We start from the raw sequence: 21,597 nt of genomic DNA on the forward strand, positions 1-21,597 counted from the left end.
TTTGTGCTAAATTCTGCTTTTAGTTGCAGTGGTATAAATCTAGGTTAATGCCTTGGGTTTCATCAGAACTCTTCTGTATTTATCTAGCTGTCAGGAAGAATATTTTCACTCCTAAGAGTGGAAATTTTAGGGAGATACTTGAAAAACAAGTGGAATACTGAAATGGCCTCACTGGTTCAGCCTAGTCCTTTACTTTTCAGATACTCCATCTCAGTAAAAAGTTTTGCAAACCTCTTTAAGACTCCTTATATCCTTCTTTTTCACTTGGAACAGTCTATGGTCAAAAACATCTAAAAGAACTGGAGGAATAGCATTAAAACATATGCATAAAAAAGGGAACAATGTGTTAGCATTAAATATTTCCTTATTGATACTATTTTTATAGCAAACCCCCAAACTTTTACAGTGGGATTTATGTGATTTCCACAGCAGATACTTGAATCTCTAAAAGGCCTGGAGTGCCACAAATTTGGGGTTTTATATGCTTAATTCCATGATATACAAAATATATTTTGCTAAAGTAGCGGGTCTTTAAGGCATTTGCAGCTCACACACAAGTGGTACACATCTTGCTGGTATCTTTTAAGAGTAAAAGCTATAGGAAGCTCATTAAAGGATAGATCCAGCAGAGTTTAAATTCCACACTGATCCCTGGAGATTTTTTTCCACCAAGAAGTAATTTCCAAGACCTCTTCAAAGACTGAAACATAAGAACTGAAAGAAATGGTAATAATTAATGAAATCACTTTTAAGCAAAAAGCCTTAAAACATTCCCTTTTGCTGCACAACCACACAAATGATTGCAAAGTTAAGTTTACAGAGGCCTTTCTGTTATAACCCAGATATTTCCTATTCGTTTTAGATATCAGATGAGGACTTCTCAGAGGCTTGTACTTTATACACTAGCTTCAGCCCAAAGGGTTTTTTTTTTCCTTGCACTTGTTAAATCTACCTTAAACCAACAGAAATTAGAAAAGCAGAGAGTGAGTGCCAGTAAGTATACTGACAGAGCAGGCTGTCTCTCTAAATGTATGTGGCTTCCCTGGGTTGCTCTTTGTTTTGATGTTTTTGCTATTCTAGAGAATGCCTTTCAGGTAGGGAATATTCATTTGGCCTTCCCTTCACAGACCTGTACTTCCAAAGCCAAAAATTCTTCAGTGTTCCTTGAATAATGGTGCTCAGAGGAGCACTACTATTGGTCAGATGTTGGGTAAATATTCAAAGTGTTAATTTTAAATTGGTAAAATGCAGTTTGGCTTCAGGCATAAAGTATTCTCCCGGAATACTTATCACAGATTGACAGCACAGTATGAAGGTAAAGCCTAAGGCTATAAACCTGACGTTAAAATTTCCATTTATAAATCAATAATCACTGCAAACAAATCAGCCTCCTCAGTTCTATGAATGCCACAACTCTTCCTCAGGCATAAGTTGTACATAAAGTTTGATAAAAATCCAAAGTGAGCCTTACAAAGTCGAAGCGTACCTGACAGCCCCCTCCCCAAACTGTGGGGTGCTGGAATCGGGCAGGGCGTTGCCAAAGGAAGCACAGCCTTTAACCTGTAAGGTCCGACAGAAACCCCAACATAAAGTGAGCTGAACTGCCTGGATTCATATCTGCAGAATACGCTGAGGGGGTGCGACCTTGCCCTGTCCGTGCCCTGAGCCAAGGCAGAGCCAAGTATCCGGACTGGCACATCCAGCCCAGAGGACAACTTCAGATACACCCAAAGAACTCTGGTGCAGAAGGCAGAACCAGGGAAGAGCTATCTAATCTCACGTTAGAGATACCTTCAGAAGACTAGTTCAGAAAGTGTCTAGAAATTTCTGTCCTGAGAACATCACCTGCATTTATTTCCAAAAGTGAAGTAACTGGATGCCCAACCGGTAACTCAGCTGAGATGACTACAGCTCGCATGCATCTTTCAGGAGCTCAGAGCCCGGACCTGTCTGCCCACTGCTTACCAGCTATCACATCACCTCACCTCAGAGCCCTGTTTCCAATTTCAGTTTGTTTTCGCAGTCTGCATACGAGCCCTGACATGCTGCAGAATGCAATTCCATATGGATATTTACTACCTATTGTTTTAGAAGAGCCGAGTTATTTTTCTTTTCCGAACTGTAGAAACCACTCTCATTCTCCTCCACACACACAACTCTCTTTTGTTTGTCTCTTGACTTGCTGTGCTTGGCCTCTGGCCAGAATCACTTTTTCTGCCTTGAAGGAGGGTGACAGCAGGCCTTTGAAGAAACGCCAAGACTGCTGTTAGGCTGACCAGCAGGGAGCAATCCTGCCCAACGCTCCCTGGCCTCTCCCACATTGCTCTCCTCCTTTCCCAGAAACACGCAGTCTCAGAGAAGGCAGAGGTTGAGCTGATCACAATTCCCAGAAGAGATTTTTAAGCAACAGATGAACTTTAAGCACAAACAGAGAATGCTGGAGCTGGAAGACACATCAGAAGATCATCTAGACCATCCTCTTGCCCTAAGGCAAATCCAGCTGTACCTACAAGACACTGCTGACACATTTGTCCGACTGGTTCTTACCAGCTTCCAGTCACAGGCAGTAACGTTTCTACAGGCAGTCCAGTCCAGCACATCGCTTCCCATCAGAAAGCTTTGGTAAATCTACTCTCTCTTACTTCAATTTAATCACAGAATTGATGTGGTTGGAAAAGACCTCTGGGATCATCGAGTCCAACCCTTGCCCTAACACCCTCATGTCAGCTAGACCATGGCCCCAAGTGCCGCATCCAGTCTTTTCTTAAACACCTCCAGGGATGGGGACTCCACCACCTCCCTGGGCAGCCCATTCCAATGCCTGAGGACCCTTTCTGTGAAGGAATATCTCCTCATTTCTAGTCTGACCTTCTCCTGGTGTGGTTTCAGACTATGTCCTCTTGTCCTCTCGCCGGTTAGTTGGGAGAAGAGAGGCCAACCCCCCACCTGGCTACCCCCTCCTCTCAGGCCGTTGTAGAGAGCGATCAGGTCTCCCCTCAGCCTCCTCTTCTCCAGACCAAACCCCCCCAGCTCCCCATCAGACTTGTGCTCCAGACCCCTCACCACCTTCGTTGCCCTTCTCTGGCTCTTGTCAGAATATGGACATGGAGAACTCATTCATTATATTTTTCAGTTTCTAACAGTACTTCAAAATGCAGAGAAGCAAGCTGTAACTAGTTACCCTGGTCATGTTGCCTGTACTTTTTGTGTTTACAGAAACATTACGTTGACATAGTGCCTTTATCGTCAGCAGAGTAACCGTTCAGCACTGACTCAGAGAGATGACCACATCGTCCACTGGCTTTATTTCTCACAGTGTCTCGTATCTTTTCTTGGAAGATCTCCCCCAGGTCACTGAACAGCCCTAACCCCACTGACCTTACAGATTTAATTTGCTCACCTGCTAAAACTGCTACACTTACAACAAGGGGTGAAATGCAAAAGTTTGTGCAAAACTAAAAACCTTCTCTGCACAAAAAAAAGGCTTTACAGATAGTCTAATATTATATTTCCTGCACTAGCTTATTTCCTACACATTCATCTTAGTCTTGGCCTTGAGACACTGCTCATTTCCTATTGTGACTGATACTCAGTTGGCAAGATGAGAGAAGGTGAAATTCTGATTCAACACTTGCAATGCAGTGGGTTTTTTTTGTTTGGTTGGTTTGTGTTTTTTTTTTTTTAAAAAATTACCCAGTTGCTTACAGCATTTTTGTCTCTCACACTGGTAACGTGGAAATAGAAAAGTACAATGGTATGTGTCGTGCTCTGATAACAAGTTTAATTGGTTCAGCTCGAGGGGGATAACTGCGAGATTTGACAGGTGTTGAAAAGGTTTTTCTTTTTTCCCTTTAAATGTTCCTGAGACACAAAATGAAACTAAAAATTTTCCATTATAACTATAACTTGCCAGTTCTTACCCTCGCACTTACCCAGTAGAGGGGTTCATGATGCAACCCCCTTTATCGGTAGATGCTTTGCAGTTACAGCCCCTCTCCAATGTATCATGATTCATTCCAAAATTGTGTCCCAGTTCATGAGCCAGCGTGACTGCTGCGCCTAGAGGGTTTTCTGAGTGATCCTTAAAAAAACCAAAAGAATTAGTCAAGTCAACATAGAAAAACAATTCAAAATACACATTCCCCCTCTAAGGTCCTGTTGCCTGTCTTTTGAAACGTTTTATAAACTTCCCAGCTGTAGTTACACTGTTGGTAAATGGACACAATTTTAAATTCATCCACATATACCAAGTGCAGACTGGGAATTTCAGGACAGCCTATCTGTCCTGGCATCCCAGTTTCCCCAGCACGTTAGACACTTGAGACCATTGGGCAGCTTTGAACATCTTGGCTATCTCTTTACTTAGGGCTTAAAATCCTCCTGCTCAGTAAAACCCCTAAACTCCCAAGACATGGCAGTGGCAGAAAACAGCTACTCAGATGCAGAGTGTTGGAAAAGGTAACCCTTCACGGGTGAGGATGAGTGTGATGAGGGAAAAGTGAGAAGATTCTTCAAGTCAGGAGGTCACAAATGCAGCAAGAGACTTCACTCAGTCTATTTAATACTCTTCAGACTGTTTCTTTAGTATCAGAAAGTCCAAGATTTCACAAGCCTTGTAAGAAAAACCGAGTACCTTTGAAAACCTCCTTTTTAAAATGAAAGGACAAAGCAAGTTGAAATCTTTGATGGCCTGTTATTAACACCTATGAATATGCTAAATGTTGCAAGTGTCAAACTGAAATATTAACATTAATCCTTGTTGAAATGCTGATTTTTGGGACAATTATTTCCTACAAATTCACTGCACGTCTGATTACAGGCTGCTGATCAGACCGATGTTTTGGCTTAACCACAAGTAAGAGACCTTTCCATATCAATCATTTCCCTTGAGGGAAAAAAAATCCACTGTACTCATATGAAAGCTTTCCCTAAAGGCATAAACATGTAATATAAATGCATGATTCGCTGTTTATCAGTCAGTAAATGGAATTACTATGTACAGCTGCCTGCTCTAAAAGCATACATGAATTTATTCAGTTTAAATAACTCTCTTGGTATCATCTAAGCCAACCTTCAAACTAAAAATAAGTGAAAGGTAAAACTGTCTAAAACATTATCTATATATTAATGAAGCCCTTAGTACACGACTTGGGGTAGATTCAAGAGTTTCTTCTTTCATCTGTCTGTGCTAATATTTTTAGTGAATCGTTTCTCAAACAGAAAACACAATCAAAAAGAGAATACAGTCATTCTGAAAACAGGAAACTACTCCTTTTGCATTTGGAATAAACTCAAAAGAATTTTATCTTTTAACAAAGGATCTCTTTTTAGTTTTTCCTGAATTTTAAAATTTTAATATAAAAATCTTGTGACTAGCATAACAGCCAGTTTGTGAGCAGTTATATTCCAAGATGTCTGTTTGCTGAAAGAAGCAGTACAGCCTGTCCTGGTAAAGGAAACAACAGAGTAAAGCTGTGCGGCAAAATAATCTGCAATAATCAAGAAAATATATACTCCTGCACAATGCCCACATATGGGGATGTCTTATCTAGATACTAGTCACATGCAGATTGATTTGTCTTTGTAGTCATAGTAATTTCTGAAATATTTAGAGAATTCAATGTAATCGAACCTGATGTCATAAAAAGAGCACAACCTCTCACTCAACTGGAAAACAATCCAGGACTGAAGATTAAGAAAACAATGAAATAATTCCATATAATTTACCAGCGACACATTGGAGTGATGCCTTGAAATTAGGGCTATGCGGTCAAGACAGAAACTCCTCTAAGCATTGAGCTACCTAGACAGACAACAAACAGCTCAGTTTTTCTTTATTTTGCCAGTATCTCTTCTACTTACTGAACAGAGATTATATGTATCTGAACACCTCTAAAGCTGGTAATTAAAAATAAAAACAAGTTTACACAGTCCACTCGAGAACTAGAGCAATAAATGATCTGAAATGTAATTCGCGTCTTAAATAGGCAAACAATCATTACAGCCCATGAGGTTCTCATTACTTGCTCAGATCTACTTGGAATGTAATTTTATCAGTTTCTGGAGAGAGTTTTTAAAACAAGCAATGTGATGTCTCAGCAAAAGAGGTTATTCGAAGACAGCCTAAATGAAGATTATCAAAACAAACAGTGTCATGTCCCATTTGATACTGAGACCATTTAAGTATCACAAGACTAAAGAAATGAATAGCAATGTGACTTTGATTTATTCCACCAGGGTCTTTTAAAGTTAACTTGAGCAGTAAAAGTCATTACCAAACAGTTTCACAACCACTGAATAAGCAGCCGTCTACTGTTAAGACATTATAAGCTGTTGCACAAAACATGCAGCTGCTTTCAGCTGAACTTTGCTTCGTTCCACTGAGAGTCAGATCAAATCGTAATAATAAAATACTGTCACCTACAGCTAGAACAGGCAAATGCCCCAATCCTCGTACTTTCCATGCAGGTTCACTCAGTTGCAGGATTAAGTTTCCTAACCCACACTTTTATTTCATTCAAGCAATTCACCAAAATATAAGCGCCTCAGTTCTATACTCATCATTTAGCCTAAATTCTCACTAAAGCCAACGGAAATTTGACATGAGAGAGAATACTCCATTACATTACAGTAACTCAGCAATATTTCACTTTTAAATCCATGAATTTATTGAGCAATCTTTTGAAACAGTAGAATGAAGACTGAATCATGTCTCAAAGACTTGCTTTAATGTCAACTTTTGTTTGGTCTTTCTACAACACAACAGAACCATCACAATAAAATAAAATTATAATGCTCTTGATATACCAAAAGCTTCTCATACTCAGATGACTGCTCCTCTCACTTTGAGTTTCTCTTAAAATTCGTGGGAGACAGGGTATCATCTACGACTGGGAGAATTCAGCCCTACAGAAAAGTAGAGAGGGGCAGGCTCTCAGGGAGGCATGACAGAGAAATTTAGATCATACAGTAGAGCCGACTGCAAAAACCATCAGGAAAATCAGATCATAGAAGGATGACTTGGATTTTTGTCCTCAAATGTTATTTCTCATGCAATGTCTCCATTGTCTCTTCTTTCAGTACAGCTTTGAGAGTGTGGGAGGTTTTTGGTATTGAGTGTTTGGGGTGGGATGGGTAAGAGGTTGGCTGAATTATAAGGATGACCAAATGTTCAGTTGCCCAGTGTTGAGACATTTGAGCACTATAGCCTCCCAAGTTAACAGTTATTCATTCTTTCATTTGCATATCTTCCAAATTTAGCTTCTTCTGTAGGTACCGGTATATATAAAAACTTCTTTTGTACACAACTGAATTAGCCTTTGTTAGCCGAGGGGGGAAGGTTGGGCAGCTGTCCATTTGGGTTTTGGGGGTGAGTGTTTGCTTGTTTTGGATTTGGCTCCTTTTTGAGAATTTGCTTAAAGAACTGGAAAACATTTCTAGTTATGCTGTGCAAGCCTCAAGTTAATTTGCACGTCCAAAGTTTCAGTTCACTGAGGTGGGAGTCTCTGGGAAACATCGCGCTCCCCGGCACAACTGAAGCTGCAGCTTGGCCCACGATTCATACGCAGACACCGGGTTTCTCCTGGACGTATAAATCAGTTTCTCTTCCGTCAGAGCCCCGAGAAGACTTTAAAGAAATGCTGCTTCTTGTTACTGGAATGAACTAATTTTTGTTGTTTCTGTTTAAAATGTCAGTTTGTGGAGTGCAGCGGACTGACTTTGCAGTAAAACACACTGTAGTGTATTTTAAAGCTTATGCTAAAAATGAAAAGGACAAAAAAGTCATCATTAAGGGCATCTCTGACTGCAGATAAAGCCAAAGCAGTGACTGCTGGCCTGAGGGTAAAATGGATAAAATGCGGCTGTCTGCCTCATATATGCCTTTGCCAAGATTTGGAAGTGTACTGGGAGAATCCTACAGCTTTTTGTTCCTCTTTTCCTCCTTTTCGTTTTGTATCCAGTGAAAAGCTGTTACAAACCCCAATTAGAGATTCAGCTTCTAAAACTGCCAAAAGACTGAAGCCTTTGGCTTTTCTACAATTTTGACATGACTTTCTTCAAATTATGTGATTTGATTGTCCTTTCCAACTCTGTTACACCTCAGCATCCCTGCTCACCTCGTAAATTCTCCCAGTTCGGACTGTCTATATACCATCTTCCATGAATGCGTACGTCACCCCAGCTTGGCTTCTTGCCTCCTTATCCAAGAGACCACAAAGGAGCCCTGCATTGTGGATCAACCTGAGCTGGGATGCTAGTTAAGAAGGAAGGAAATGCAGGAGCTTCAAGGGACTGTATCTCGGATTACCCTGCTACGTGGATTGTCTTGAGGCACAAGCCTCAGTGTCCTGGGCTCCAGGTTCGACCCATGGAGCTTTGAAGAACTGGGAGCTTTGAGACCGTGCAAACTCTGACCGTTGTGCGTTCCTGGGCTCCCAACCTCATTCACGTAGGGATCTGCAGCTGAGGTGCCCAGCAGAGCTGGAGTGAGCCACCACATCACCTGAGATGCTGGAAGTCTCAATAAAGCCGTCGAAAACACAAAGGTTTTCAGCACGTGGAGGCTGAACTTCGAGACTAAGTGGTTTTTAGGGCTCCCTGGCTTTCTGCTCTGCAGCTGAGCCTGTCAGTGGCCTGCAAGCTCTAGGAGTCCACATCTAATTTTATTTAAAGTACTGCTACTGCAAAACTTAATTAATGCAAAACTTCTCCCCCCCCGCCCTTAGCACCAAACATTATTCAAAATTGAAAAAAAAAAAACAATCAGAAAGAAAATACTCCAGAACTACTTCCAGAAATTGGCTAACATATTTACTTGTACGTTCATCATGCCTAGCATCTAACAACAGCATTAGCAGTAATACTCTTCGAGAGGGGCTCAGGTAGAATAAATGTTGCCATCATTTGTTCTCACTGTCTGGCAATGTAATAAAACCACTGTGCTGCAAAGATGGAAAACAAGGCCTTACATAGGAAACTCTGTAAATACAGAATAAAATCAATATAATAAAAGATCGAGGATAGACTGTTATCTGTAACACTAGTATACCCAAATGCATAACAAATACATCTTCTGGTTCTTATCTTCCACAGCACCTCAGCACCCTATTTAATGATAACTAGTAGAAGATTCTTGCAAGGACGTCATGCAATATTTTAATGCAATATTTTTATTTTTTTCACTATGGAAACTGTCATTTACAAGCAATCTGAAAATATATACAGATAACATCGAGACTGAAAATGGGACAAATGAGGCTGAAGTTCTGGTACAAAAATACAGTACTACAAAACTTGAGATCGTGTCACATCAGTTGGGCCAGTTTCAAGTCCTGTGCTTTTACCACTTACCATGACGACCCCTCCAGACTGCTCTGCAGTGCACATGCTCATTATGGGCGCCATGCCAACGGTAATCCCTTGGAAGTACACCCCGCTGCAGAAGGGCGGGAAAGAAGAAGAATCACAGAATCACCATTCAATGCCAAGATATCTCTCTATTATTTTCAGTCTTGTATTACTGCCAATCTCAAAGAAAGATCCCATTTCAAACGTGTCAGCTCCAGATATTTGCAGGTTTAAAACAATGAAAAGCACGGATTAGTCATGTCAACTTGCTGAACTGACAATGACAGCATCCCTGTACGAGAAAGAGCCATTTGAACACCTTCCTTTGGGTTTACTGCTGTAAGAGGACCCTTCTTTCCTTTCTTTTTTCCCTGACTGAAGTTGGGAATAGAAGTACAAACATAAAAATAACGTCTCTAGCTCAAAGGTGGTTTATTTTAATGAAGTGGGAAGTTTATATGCTACTTGTTATAACACACAGCCTAGAGTGTAATAATTCCAAACAAAGTATTATTATATATAGTTTGTAATGAAATATCTCATGAAGGACAGTTTGGAAGGGCTCACTCTATTCTCACACAGCTAATATAAGAATATCTATGTAATGAGTAAAGAGCTCCTTTTAATTACTAAGACGTCAGGTGTGTTTATCTGTATAGTATAAAGACTAGTTCATTGATCAAAATGACACCCGATTCAAGGAAGGGTTGTTTCTCTTTTTTTTTTTTAAGAGTCCTTTTTCTTTGAGCATGTTTACTCAATTACTTTAATCCACGAAAAAGCAGCAGGGTAAAAGATGTGTATGATTTAATTTTTAAGTCACAAATGCAAATGAATTGTCCAATGTAGATGGCATTTTAAAGTTTACTGAGGTCTTTCTACTAAGAAACAGAATTCACATAATGCCCCCTTAGCTCTACATTTGGGGTGAGGGCAGGACTGCATTTTTCAGTAACAATTTAGACTGAGATCAACTTAAACCACTTGTAAATTCATACCCTAAGTATTTATCAGCTTATTACACATCTACTCTTCTACATGAGCTGTATTCAGGAAAGGCTTACAAGTACCAGGGCTATTGCAGAGCTGTGGAAGGAAATTCATCTGAGGCATCTGCTGAAGGGCCCTGCAAAAGTGCTTTTATGTTTGATGTTTGCAGAGGGGAAAGACAAACCCTCAGGAGCACAGATGTTCCTCCCAACAGCTTAGCGACTGGGGAAGAATTCAGTAAAGCTGTTCTCAAATCACTGAAATCCCGGCTGATATTAAATATAGTGTGAAGCCTACCTTATCAGCTGTGCATTGTCATGGGGTTTACGAGGTAGTAGTTTTAGCTTCCTCCAGTCCAGAAACTCATGGAGGCTGGTGAACGGGTCTTGAGAAATAGAGCACTTGTCCATGTCATTCCATACTTCCACTCCGACCAGGGCTACTCGAATATTTAGTGGCCTATAGAACTAATGAAAAACGAAAAAAAGAAACATGTCTCTAAACCCCATTTTAGACTACAATGGATTAGAATATTTCAACAGAAGCATAACATGCATATGAACCTTTCTTGCAGAGGCTTAAATGGTCTCTTCTCCAGAGGAAAAGTAAACACCTGACAGGACCAACTCAGACAAAATATTTCCATGACTTGCAGAAAACAATTCTGACATGACTAAATAAGGCTTTCAAAGACATCCAGAGATATGCTACTTCTCTATGTCCTACCCAAGTTTCGTATCTTCCTTCAAGATGAGACACTGCAACTACCTTCACACGCCCTTCACTTCTGAACAAACTTGTTCTATGGCAGATGACTCTCTCCATGGCTTCCCTCCGTGCCCGGTCACTAGCACCAATGCACTTCAAGAGGTAGGGGCAGCTGTGCTGTACTACGCTTGTGGTTCCAAATAATAGGCGAAAATCTAGGTAGAGTCATCAAGTCTTGCTCACAGCAGATAAAAGCAAGTGATTTTAGCACTGTGGGCTACATACACTATTATCCCACTGCTAAATGCCACAGTTGCTACAAGAATGGAGCCAGAACAGCATGAGCAAAGGAGCAGAGATAACAATTCTAACATGAGACTAATGTGAAGAAGGATTCAAGAATTGATCAAGTCCAGATTTGGCTGACAGTCTGAGAAAAGCATATACTAGATCTTTGTCTTGTTTATATGCATTACAGTCATTTGGATAACATTGATATTTGCTGAGCATAAATTAAGCATGAAACATAAATATATTATAACATGCAAAATTAATTTTGAGCAGGTAACATATAAACACCTGTCCTCCGGTAATAAGTCAGCAAGACAATTACAGAAGAGGTGGAGGTGACTTCAGCAGCTTGTTTTTAATCAAGAATGCTTCTCCTTGAGTTATTGCCCTTGAAGTATCACTTGTTAAGTTCTCAGCTAAATTAAGAGTCCCTCAGTTATAATTTCACTATTGGACTCCTAATTTTTTCTGGCCGTACAGCACAACAAAAATAAAATTTAATTTGTTCAAAAAAACACTGTAGAGGACTCAATGTTTACAGTTCATTGTCAAGAAATTACTTCAAATACAAAAAATTCCATTGTATGTCTCTTCCTTATTGCTCTCACTCAGCCATCAACTTCAGCTTCCTTAAGCACTCCATATTTTTGATTCTGCTGTCTTCCTCAGGCTATATATCTTATTCATCGTGTCTTCACAGGCCCTTTGTTGGCCTTACAATTGGACCATCCCTTATTGTTGCAAAGGACTTTGTTCTCCAAGTTCCTTCTCAAAATAACCCTTTTCCTATGGGTTGTTCCATATGTGATTATCCCCACTCCCTTCCCAGGTTATTAAAATCCTGGGGCTAAATTGTACAGCTCCTTAGGAATCGTGCTTCCACCCATACATACCTCATACTAAACTCACGGCTTAGTATGTTGAAGGGCATACAAAATGTTTAAGTTTACTTTTTTGGTTTTACTGGTTGGAGAGAAGCATTTCTGAAATATTGGAGTATTAGAAAAGCAGGAGGGTTAGCTCCTTGAAAAGGTGAGTGGATAAGGAGATGTGGCAAAGGTTGTGAAAGCTGCTGATCTGAGCATGGTGGCTTTCTTAATTTACTAGTAGAAGAAACATAGATTTCACAGCAACATCCTTCAGAAGGTGTAGTAGGTTTGGAAAAAATGAAATAATGCTCGTGTTCTTACCTTATCAACATAGTTTGCAATTTCTATCAGCCTCTGCTTAATTTTTTCCACATCCTTGCCTTGTCTCTGAAACTTGAAAAGGAAAGGATCAAAGAACTAGCACCACAAATATCCCAGAGTTCCCCCCAGCAGCCACCTTACTCTGCCAGTATTGTTGGTGATGTTTGGGAATTACACAGTGCAACCAAAGGCCAACAGCAGGCTCCTGGTGGCTTCATGGGACCACGCTCTGTCTCAGAGCAAGCACAGGATATGGGATAGGATTTTGGTTCTCGTGAAAAGATTTTAAAATCCCTAAGTCTTACATAGGGATCTTTCAGGGACTGACGTTTTGTGAAAAAGGCTCTTCTGTTAGCTGTTTCAGCTCTTGCAGTAGAGAGCTTATAATTCCCTAACTAGCAATGTTCAAGGAGAAAAAAACAAAGTAAGTAGCAAAATAATTCAAACCAAGATTTAGGTGTTTAGCTGCCATTCAACTCAGTGGGATATTTCTATAGCCAGTCCTGGTTGAAGCTCTCTTTGCAAACCGTCAGGAAGGCAGTTGTGTTGGTAAAGTACTGCTTTAAAAGCAAGTGCAGGATCCTACCATGTCTTCCAAACTGTGATGGTCCCACCAAGGACAGAGTCAATGGCAATGAAGTCTTAAGTAGCCGGAGGAGATCCTGGGCAGTGAATTTGTATTTGCCTCTTCAATTGCTCCCAGTTATTTGAGAGTCAAATTCCTTATGAAGTATTGCAAGAAATTTCACCATTTGACTGTCAGTGTTGTCCTACCTTAATAGTGCCTTCCATCGCTTGGCCCTAATTAGGGAAGAAGCTTTACTTTTGAAAGCCATCATATTACTGTCTGAAGTACGTGACTTGCCATACAATGGTAACTGAACCCAGCTACCCATTTCCTACCCATGCTTCCCATAACTTTTTAGTTTTAAGTTTCTTACCTCGCGATTATCTGCCACAATAACAAGCTCCACATACTTCGTTGTCTTCAGAGTCTCCCTCTTGTGCTGCCAAGAAAGATGAAAAAAGTGTTTTGTTTTTGCAATAAGTGACCCTTGGAATCAGCTCTGCTTCAGTCCAGCAAAGTGCTTGCAAGAGGAGATACATGTCTCAGACTTACAAAGATTTCACTATATACAAATTTTTATTTTATTCCTTCTCCTCATGGAAGTTTTCCTTTTACCTACTACAACAGAAATAGTCTACATGGTACTTACAAAAAAAACCACCCAGGATTTGATCACAGCGAGTAGGAAAGCAGTGCAAAGTCTCTCAATCTTTCAGCTTTCTGCAGTTGAAATGTTTGAGTTATCTTTCCTCGCAGGAGAATATCATCTCTAGCAGAAAGACCTTTGCTATTTCCAAGGCACATTTAAAGAAATGTTGAGATGACTTTTAGCAAACACTTCACACAATAGACAAACTGGCTACTAAGGAAAATGAGAGATAAAGGGATATTGAGTAAAGCACAGAAGAGATCAAGCGATAGACTGATAAATGATGTAGGAGGAAAATCCCAAGAACAAAAACTACAGAAAAAAGTGGAATGAACTGTCAGTGTCTGGGAAAGCAAACTAATACTCTAAAAATGGAAGGCATACATTTAATTTTTTATCTGTGTATTAATATAAAACAGCTGGTCACGCTACTTGCTGTTCTAAATGCAGGTCTAAAAGCATCATAATGCTCAGCTGCAAAAAGATCACTGAAGAAAACGAAATGACTTTGTAATAGTACTAATCATAGCACAGCTCCTCTGCTACGCTAAATTTAAGTAACCTATTAATGCTTGTAAAAGTTCTGTGATTTACAACAGCTGAGCGTCTATTCTATCATTCCTCCCTTGTTTCTGGAATAAGACAGTTAGGGAAAAGAGGTCTCAGCAGTATATCTGATCTTCATGCCAGAACTTAAGGAGCTTAAGCAGATGCATGACCTACTAATGACCATGATGTCTTGAACTAAACCAGTGCTCTATAACCTAAAACATGACTAAAGCTTTCCAAAGCAAACTGTTCCAAGGCAAACTGTGTGATCCTCCTAAGCTGAGTCAGTGCTGGACATCACCTTCCAGCCAAATTTCACAAAGTTTTTTTCACATTATCAAACTGTTCCTCCTTGTTATCTTCAGATGAATGTTTCTGAATGTTTTGCAAGAAGCGTTGTGTTTAGAGGAAAGTGACATTTAGCAACTCTGACTTTCAAACTCCTATTTAATAGTGTTACAGCCTTCAAATTACAGTAACTGGAGAATAGTTAAGTTCCATTCGGACAGTATTTATGAACTGAGAAAGCATAAAAGCTATCATTAATGAACTCAACATCAATGTTCTAAACACTGCACAGGATTACACTTATTAGGGGCTCTGGCAAATAAGCTCACATAGATATTGTTACAACTTCTCCCCGTATTGGGGTTCTCTGTCACCTTCTTGTGCTCTACCGGAGTGAATTGTCACCACCATGGGGGTCATGGTGTGTGCACAGACTTGGTGCAAATGGCCATGCCTCGTCAGCCACACTGCCTGGTGATCTGCTGGCGGGGAACCAGGACACCAAGGAGTTAACCTGTCCCCTCCTGCTGCTCCTGGAACACCAGCAGATGCGATACAAAGGGCCTGCCATGTCTCAGTAGACTTTAGCGGAACCCAGCAGTGCTCTGGCAGAGCTCAATTTACCTCCCTGCAAAATACATCAGACATGAGTGAGATGCCACATAAAGCAAATGATCACGTGGGTGTTGTTTGTGGCGGAATTGATCTCTCACACACTAAAAGTCTAACACAAATCTGAAATTTATTATTCAGTCTTATTCAGATGATGTACCCTCAAGGTGCCTCTTAGTCTTCTTCCAAATGAAGAGTAAAAGATGAGACATAAAAATCCAGGTACAAGAATATAAAAAGAGCTCTGTTACTTCAGCAGATTTAAACGATTTACTTTTTACCAAGAGTAAAACTGTTTGGACTGGAGAGAGTTAGCCTGAGAGAAATTGGCTAGCAGGGTCTAATCATGTAAGCCTCCGGTGACCGACTTGCATAACAAATTCATTCCTGTGCTTTGCCCAAAGGCTATGTGTGTTCCTTGGATACAATATTTATTTATAAAATATACCTAATTATGACTTCTTTCAGCTTGCTTTCTGCAGCCAACTGCATCCAACGCACAATCCATTGCCTGAGTTAATCCTTCAGAACTAAAATGAAGAGTCAATAATACAGCCATGACCGATATACACGATGGGAGACAATATGCTTCCACCGACCAACGTCTTTCTCCCCTGCTTCTACCACACCTGATCCTATCCCAAAACTGCGGTCCCCTGCCACTGTAGCCCTTCCTCATGGCTCACCTGCCTGATCTATGGTCCACCAGCACCACCAAAATGGAATTTTATTTTTTTGTGTGTGTGTGTGTGTGTGTGGTTACAGAGAAGAACCCATACCGTAGGGGCTGTCTTACACATTGGGTTTGCTTTCTGTAGAATCAGAACTCGACTGGAAAACACACTCCCTGCTGCAATTTGAGGGTTCGCTGGGTTATGAAATGACCCAGTATTTATAGAGACCCAGCTCCAATGGGACAAAACGTGTCTGCACACATCTGCCACATTACCTGACTTGCTCTGTTAAATATCATGCTTGGATCTGGGAAGCTGAGTCTACTGTTTGTCCCATCATTTATCTGTACTTAAATCTAACCCAAAGGCTAGTCTAACTTTGTGCTATATTGATCTCACATTTCAGCTCTGCTCAATAAGAATTTCGTGTAGATAGCTGAGTGAAGGGTCAGGGGAAAAAAACAAACAAAACGCTCCCCTCAAACCTGTCAAGAAACCAAACATTTTCATCATGCCCTGAACCTGAGACTAGATTTCTGCTTACTTCTGTCACCCAGTGTAATTTGGAGCAGCCTTATGTCTCCATACTTTGCAGGTCATCTTTATTCAGTAGGTCCTGACAGTCTACTTAGCTGATGACAATGCTGAAATGTGAAAACTCATGCCACACATTACATTTGACAACTTCAAAATTCATACATTAGAACCCTATCCAACATATTTATTATATATATTGGACCTATCCATATGATGTGACTGTTGACAGGTTTTATAATTATGCCCACTGAACCACAGTAAAAATATTTTTCAGATATTTAAGATGAATTCTGGCATGTCGTTAAAGTCATCAACAAAATGTGAGAACCATGAAGGTAATAGTAAAATTGCTTTGATTGTATCAGCTAGTTGTATGCACACATTTTATTTCATTTTCCTAGCGTTACATTGATTACTTCAGCAAAATTCAGTTAAAAGTCAGAAAGATTTTGGGGAAACCTTAATAAAATTGTGAAAAGTACTTTTCCAGTGCTTTCAACCTACACACATTTTTAGAAATATGCTTAGCGCATAAAATGGTATATGCAAAGGCTAATGATGTAATACTTAATATTCCTAAAACATAAACCAATCTAATTCCACTACATACAGAATATCTAGGGATGCCGTTTAGGTTGCTTTCCTTAACAATTAACCTGATGCAAAGGTCTAGTAGTACATGTGAGTATAAATCCCATTATGTGACCTTTAATAAAAACTGAGGGCAGATTTGTATCATTCTATAATTTCTGAACACCTAAACCAGTCTATTCTACAATCCTCATCCAATATGCAGATGAACTTACTAAAGTATTTCTTCTTCCTGATTTTTAGCTCATTTAATTTTCTACAGTTTCCATTAGCTACATGCATTTCACATTAAGTACATTTCTTCCTACATAAAAATAACTACAATAATACACCTGTAAAATAATACAGTGAGAATTTGTTTTGTTTGCATAAGATACTTTCCTACTAGAATGTAAAGGTTCAAAATTTATTATTAGCAAAGCATCACAGTTATGATGTTCTCTCCCATCCTGGGTGGGTAAGAACTTTTCCAGATATTGCTTATAATCATACATGAACCAAAATAGATTACCATAATATGAAACCATAAACTTTTCTGTGCCAGCTCATTACCAAAAAGAAAGCAAAAGGCAAATCATGCATGCAGGATCAAGAAAAAGTAATAAAGCTTTAGGAAATCATGTAAGTATATGATTAATTTTAAGCATGCACTTAAGCACACGACGTCAACAGAAGTTGACTATATGGTTTAGTTTTGCTCAGCAGAGACTCTTTGTAACAAAAAGTTATGATAGGCAGTAATACGGAAATGCTACCAGAGATGTGCTCAGCAAACCAGAAACTTAAAAGTGCATCATCCACCTACCCTGCCAGCTTGAGAATGGTGTGATGTGTCATTGTCAGCAGCTCTCCTTGCAGAGATGTCCAGCTGGTGGCCACAAGATCCTGGGGCTATTTTCAAATTCTCTGCTCGGTAGATCTTGTGTTCACTTGTAGCACCTTGTAATGGCTCCAGAATGTAGTTTTTGTTTTCAATCACAATAATTCCCCTTTCACAGAAGAGAACAGAGTAAGATGCATGGTTTTCAAGAGCTAACGTATGATTGTCTACAACAAAGTTACAACAGGTTTTAATAATGACGGAGTATGAAAAAGCAAAACACTGATTTACGATGTCATGGTCGAGTGGAGCAGGAAACATCAAAGCTGTATATTTGTCATTGCAGCACACTATATTTTAAAAGAAGCAATGGCTCAAAGAAAATTTTCCTCTTCTGAAGTGCTGTACTCTAGAGCAAAAGTACATTTGTGTTTTATGGGTTTTCCATTCTCCCAGTGATGCATTGCCATTGCTGAGTGGAGTCATGATGTGTGTGCTTCTGAGAACCCATGGCAAACAGTAATGAACGAAAGCGTGGTGAAAGGCTTTTGTAAGAAAAGGTACAGAGTGAAAGTATTCATTATGATCTGCGGTGTGCGTTATACCATTTAAACCAAATGCTGATGCAAGCATCAATTCTGCCAGATGAAAGAGGCATCGCAGTATCAAAATGGATCGTTAAATATTGCACAGTAGGGCAGCAGAATGAAGCTCAGATATATTAACCAGTGGATTCCTGTTTAACTCCTTTTACTACCCAAAATAACAAGTTTTACAGCAATGTCACCTGCTCTCTAAGGATTTCAAAGATTTTCCATCAATGAAAGCACTCTTGTTGCACTACTTTAAGCTACAGTATGCAAAGAGGAAAGAGAGATTTAGGAAGAGATACAACACCTTGTACCAAGAAACATGTGGAAGAACCTAGGACATGTAGCCAATGCTGGGCTTCATGTGCTGTCTGTTAAACAAGAACCGCTAACTCCAGACAACTCACCAAATAAAAGCCAGGCTTGGGTTCTTGCACTGGGTCCTGCCCAGTCATTCTGAGCTGCTACAGTAAAACAAAGTTGACAAAAGGTTGAATATCTTTCCAATTCCTCCTGCTGAGGAAGCTGCTGGCGTAAGGCTGCTATTTCAGCTCAGCACAGGAATACGGGCAGTGGGGTATGGGTGTCCATGCACATCCTGGAATAGGACTTCTGGTACTATAGGGCATAAAGTAAGACGATCTCCAACAATACCACTGGAATTAGTAGTTATAACTGCAACTGTGGGACCACAGAGTAAGAAGACTGCTCCTCTGTGCATCAGAAGAAGGCATGAAATAGGTTTACAGATAGGGCTCAGGTAGAAATTACTGTAAAAGGAAGGAATTTAATATTCCATGCCTAATTTGCAAGTGTCTAACTTGCATCCTGAGCACATACTGCCAACCACGCAGGAGGGTCCTAGATAATTCCTACATCAACCTGGACATCAGGTTTTGTTGAATAACTGTGTGACCATAGAAAGGCATCCTTTAAAATCCACTTCTCTTTTCTAAACTAGGGATAAGCATTTGCTTATGGGGCATTGTAAATATTCGTCAATTAGACACTACACTAAATAGTGTACTGCATTACTAATTTCTTCCCTGTCTTTAAATTATGAAGGCATTGAGGAGAACCTACTTTGGCAGAGGGGTTGGACCAGATGATCTCTAGAGGTCCCTTCCAACTCTGACCATTCTGTGATTCTGTGATTAATCCCTAAGCACTGGCAAAGTTTCAGCAGCTATAATTACAATCTATCTACCTCGAATTCCATGCAACTTTTAATTGGCCAAAGCATTCTTCCTCAATTTCTCCTCTAAACTGCTCTATACTGTCTCTAAATGCTATTAAAAGCACTCATTTTCAGGTCAACGCTGGCTGTATTTTATTAGTGAGTCTTTTTGGTGCATAGGAAGTGTCTGCACTCAGGTCTGTACTGCAACAAAGGTAAGATCCTACAACCATTGTGAGACCGGTAAGTGTCTCTATACAATTCTTCTGCGGAAAGCTAAAAAAAGGGAAGAAAAAAAAAAAAAAAGGCAGAAAGAGGAAGGACCCAGAAGCAGGTTAATGACACCATAAAGCCTGATTTAAAAAGAAAAAGTAAAATGATTAGGAAAAAGCTGCCCTAGCTATTCTATTCTCAGCAAGATACGATGAAGAAACTCAAAGTCTTTGACCTCCTAACCAGTTAAATGACATTTTCATTCCATGCTGACTGCATAGTTTTGCTAGAAAACAGAATTAGCACCAGTTCAGCCGAGCCAACAGATGACCATTTTACTGTTAACTAGAACAGCTACAAGTCCAAGAGAAAAAAAAAAAAAAGAGACTGGAAACCCATGATATTAAAGGCTGTGGAACAGCATTCTCAGGAGTCTGCTTTGCTGATCTGAACCAAGAATCGGGGGCTGATAATTCATTTCTAGCTTCCTTAGTACCCTTGGCAAATCAGGTAAGATATATTATTTACCCGTTGCACAGGCATGCTGTGTATGACGGTTCACAGTTGGAAAAGCCAGACTGATTTATCACAGCAACCCTTGGAGCTACAGCCAGGACACACCATAGCAGGCATGAGATATGACAGACCTCCGAGCAGCTCACCCCATCATTTCATTAACCTTACACCCTACGGTTCCAAACTATTTTCAGATCTGCCTTATTCCTTGAAGAATTTAGGAAACCAGGAGAATATGTTCCCTTTACTCGGATAATCAGCAACTCTGCAATCAGCACGATCAAATAAGGATTGTTGTCTTTCCCTTGTGCAATTAATCATTTAATTTTGGAGGCAGCTGGACCCAGCAATGGAGGCAGAAGTCCATTGGTCACTGTTTGAAATGGGCCAGCCTGACCATCTCTCTTTACTGACAACTCAAAACCAACACAACATAAAACCATGAAGGGTTTTCTTTTTAATGTTGAACATTATTCTGCTTAGAATGTTAACTTAAAAAATATATATAGACTTAAATAATTTTCTTTAATTATTTACACTAGAATAGGAGAGACTTAGTAGTATCCTTCTACTGGGTTAGTGTTTTCTTTTTTCCTTTTTTTTTTTTTTTTAAAGCCAGCATCTTGTTGTCAAGAATTCATAGCAAGATGCCACATCAATGCCAGGTTTCCAATGTACCCCTTGTATACCCAGCTACTGTCTAAAATAACAAAATAGCCATTTCTTTACCCTTCATTTTCTTTAACTGCAGAGGATATGGACAAATGATCAGATACCAGAGTGATTTTGTTTTCTACTGAGAAGGCCTGAGCCAGGGCAGCCCATTCAACTTGCCACTGAGACTCCCATCCCAAGTGACAGCATGAGCCTTTAAGAACAGTTCCACCTTTGCATATGAAGCAATCCCACGGTAAGAAAAATCTGCAGATTCGGCATAAAGGAAACGATACTTTTCATTTAATGCACACTTATCCTTTGAGTGCTGCCTACAGGATATCAGCACTTGGCTTGTGACCATCTGTAATCAGATAATGAATATCAAATATGAATTTTCTTGGCCAACTCTCTGGTTTTGACTAATTTTCTTTTCCTTCAATTGCATTTTTCCCCCATCGATCAGTGCCAAACACAGCACCTTAAAAATGTAACTAGTCAAAAGCTATGGTTTCTTTCTTCTTTTAGTGTGATACAATACCTACCAGTCATTCAGTACTAAGAATTTGAAGCAAATAAAATAAATCCATAAGTACTTTTCCCTTCTGCTTTTGTCAGGTGTTTCAAAAAAG

The 21,597-nt window shown here is 39.9% G+C and overlaps 1 protein-coding gene across 1 annotated transcript in view; it reads right to left on the reverse strand.

Moving 5' to 3' along the window:
- Window positions 1-21,597, reverse strand: part of ADAM12 (ADAM metallopeptidase domain 12) — a gene marked incomplete at its 5' end in the record, with an annotated part of 82,640 nt that overhangs the window by 49,204 nt on the left and 11,839 nt on the right. Inside the window, 6 exons of the mRNA XM_009705998.1 lie at window positions 3,933-4,081; window positions 9,352-9,436; window positions 10,636-10,805; window positions 12,528-12,599; window positions 13,469-13,534; window positions 17,801-17,984. Coding sequence (XP_009704300.1) covers window positions 3,933-4,081; window positions 9,352-9,436; window positions 10,636-10,805; window positions 12,528-12,599; window positions 13,469-13,534; window positions 17,801-17,984 — 726 coding nt within the window. The remainder of the gene's footprint in view (window positions 1-3,932; window positions 4,082-9,351; window positions 9,437-10,635; window positions 10,806-12,527; window positions 12,600-13,468; window positions 13,535-17,800; window positions 17,985-21,597) is intronic.

The sequence above is a fragment of the Cariama cristata genome, unplaced genomic scaffold (assembly GCF_000690535.1).
Source record: "Cariama cristata isolate BGI_N322 unplaced genomic scaffold, ASM69053v1 scaffold5138, whole genome shotgun sequence".
Taxonomy (NCBI): Eukaryota; Metazoa; Chordata; class Aves; order Cariamiformes; family Cariamidae; genus Cariama; species Cariama cristata.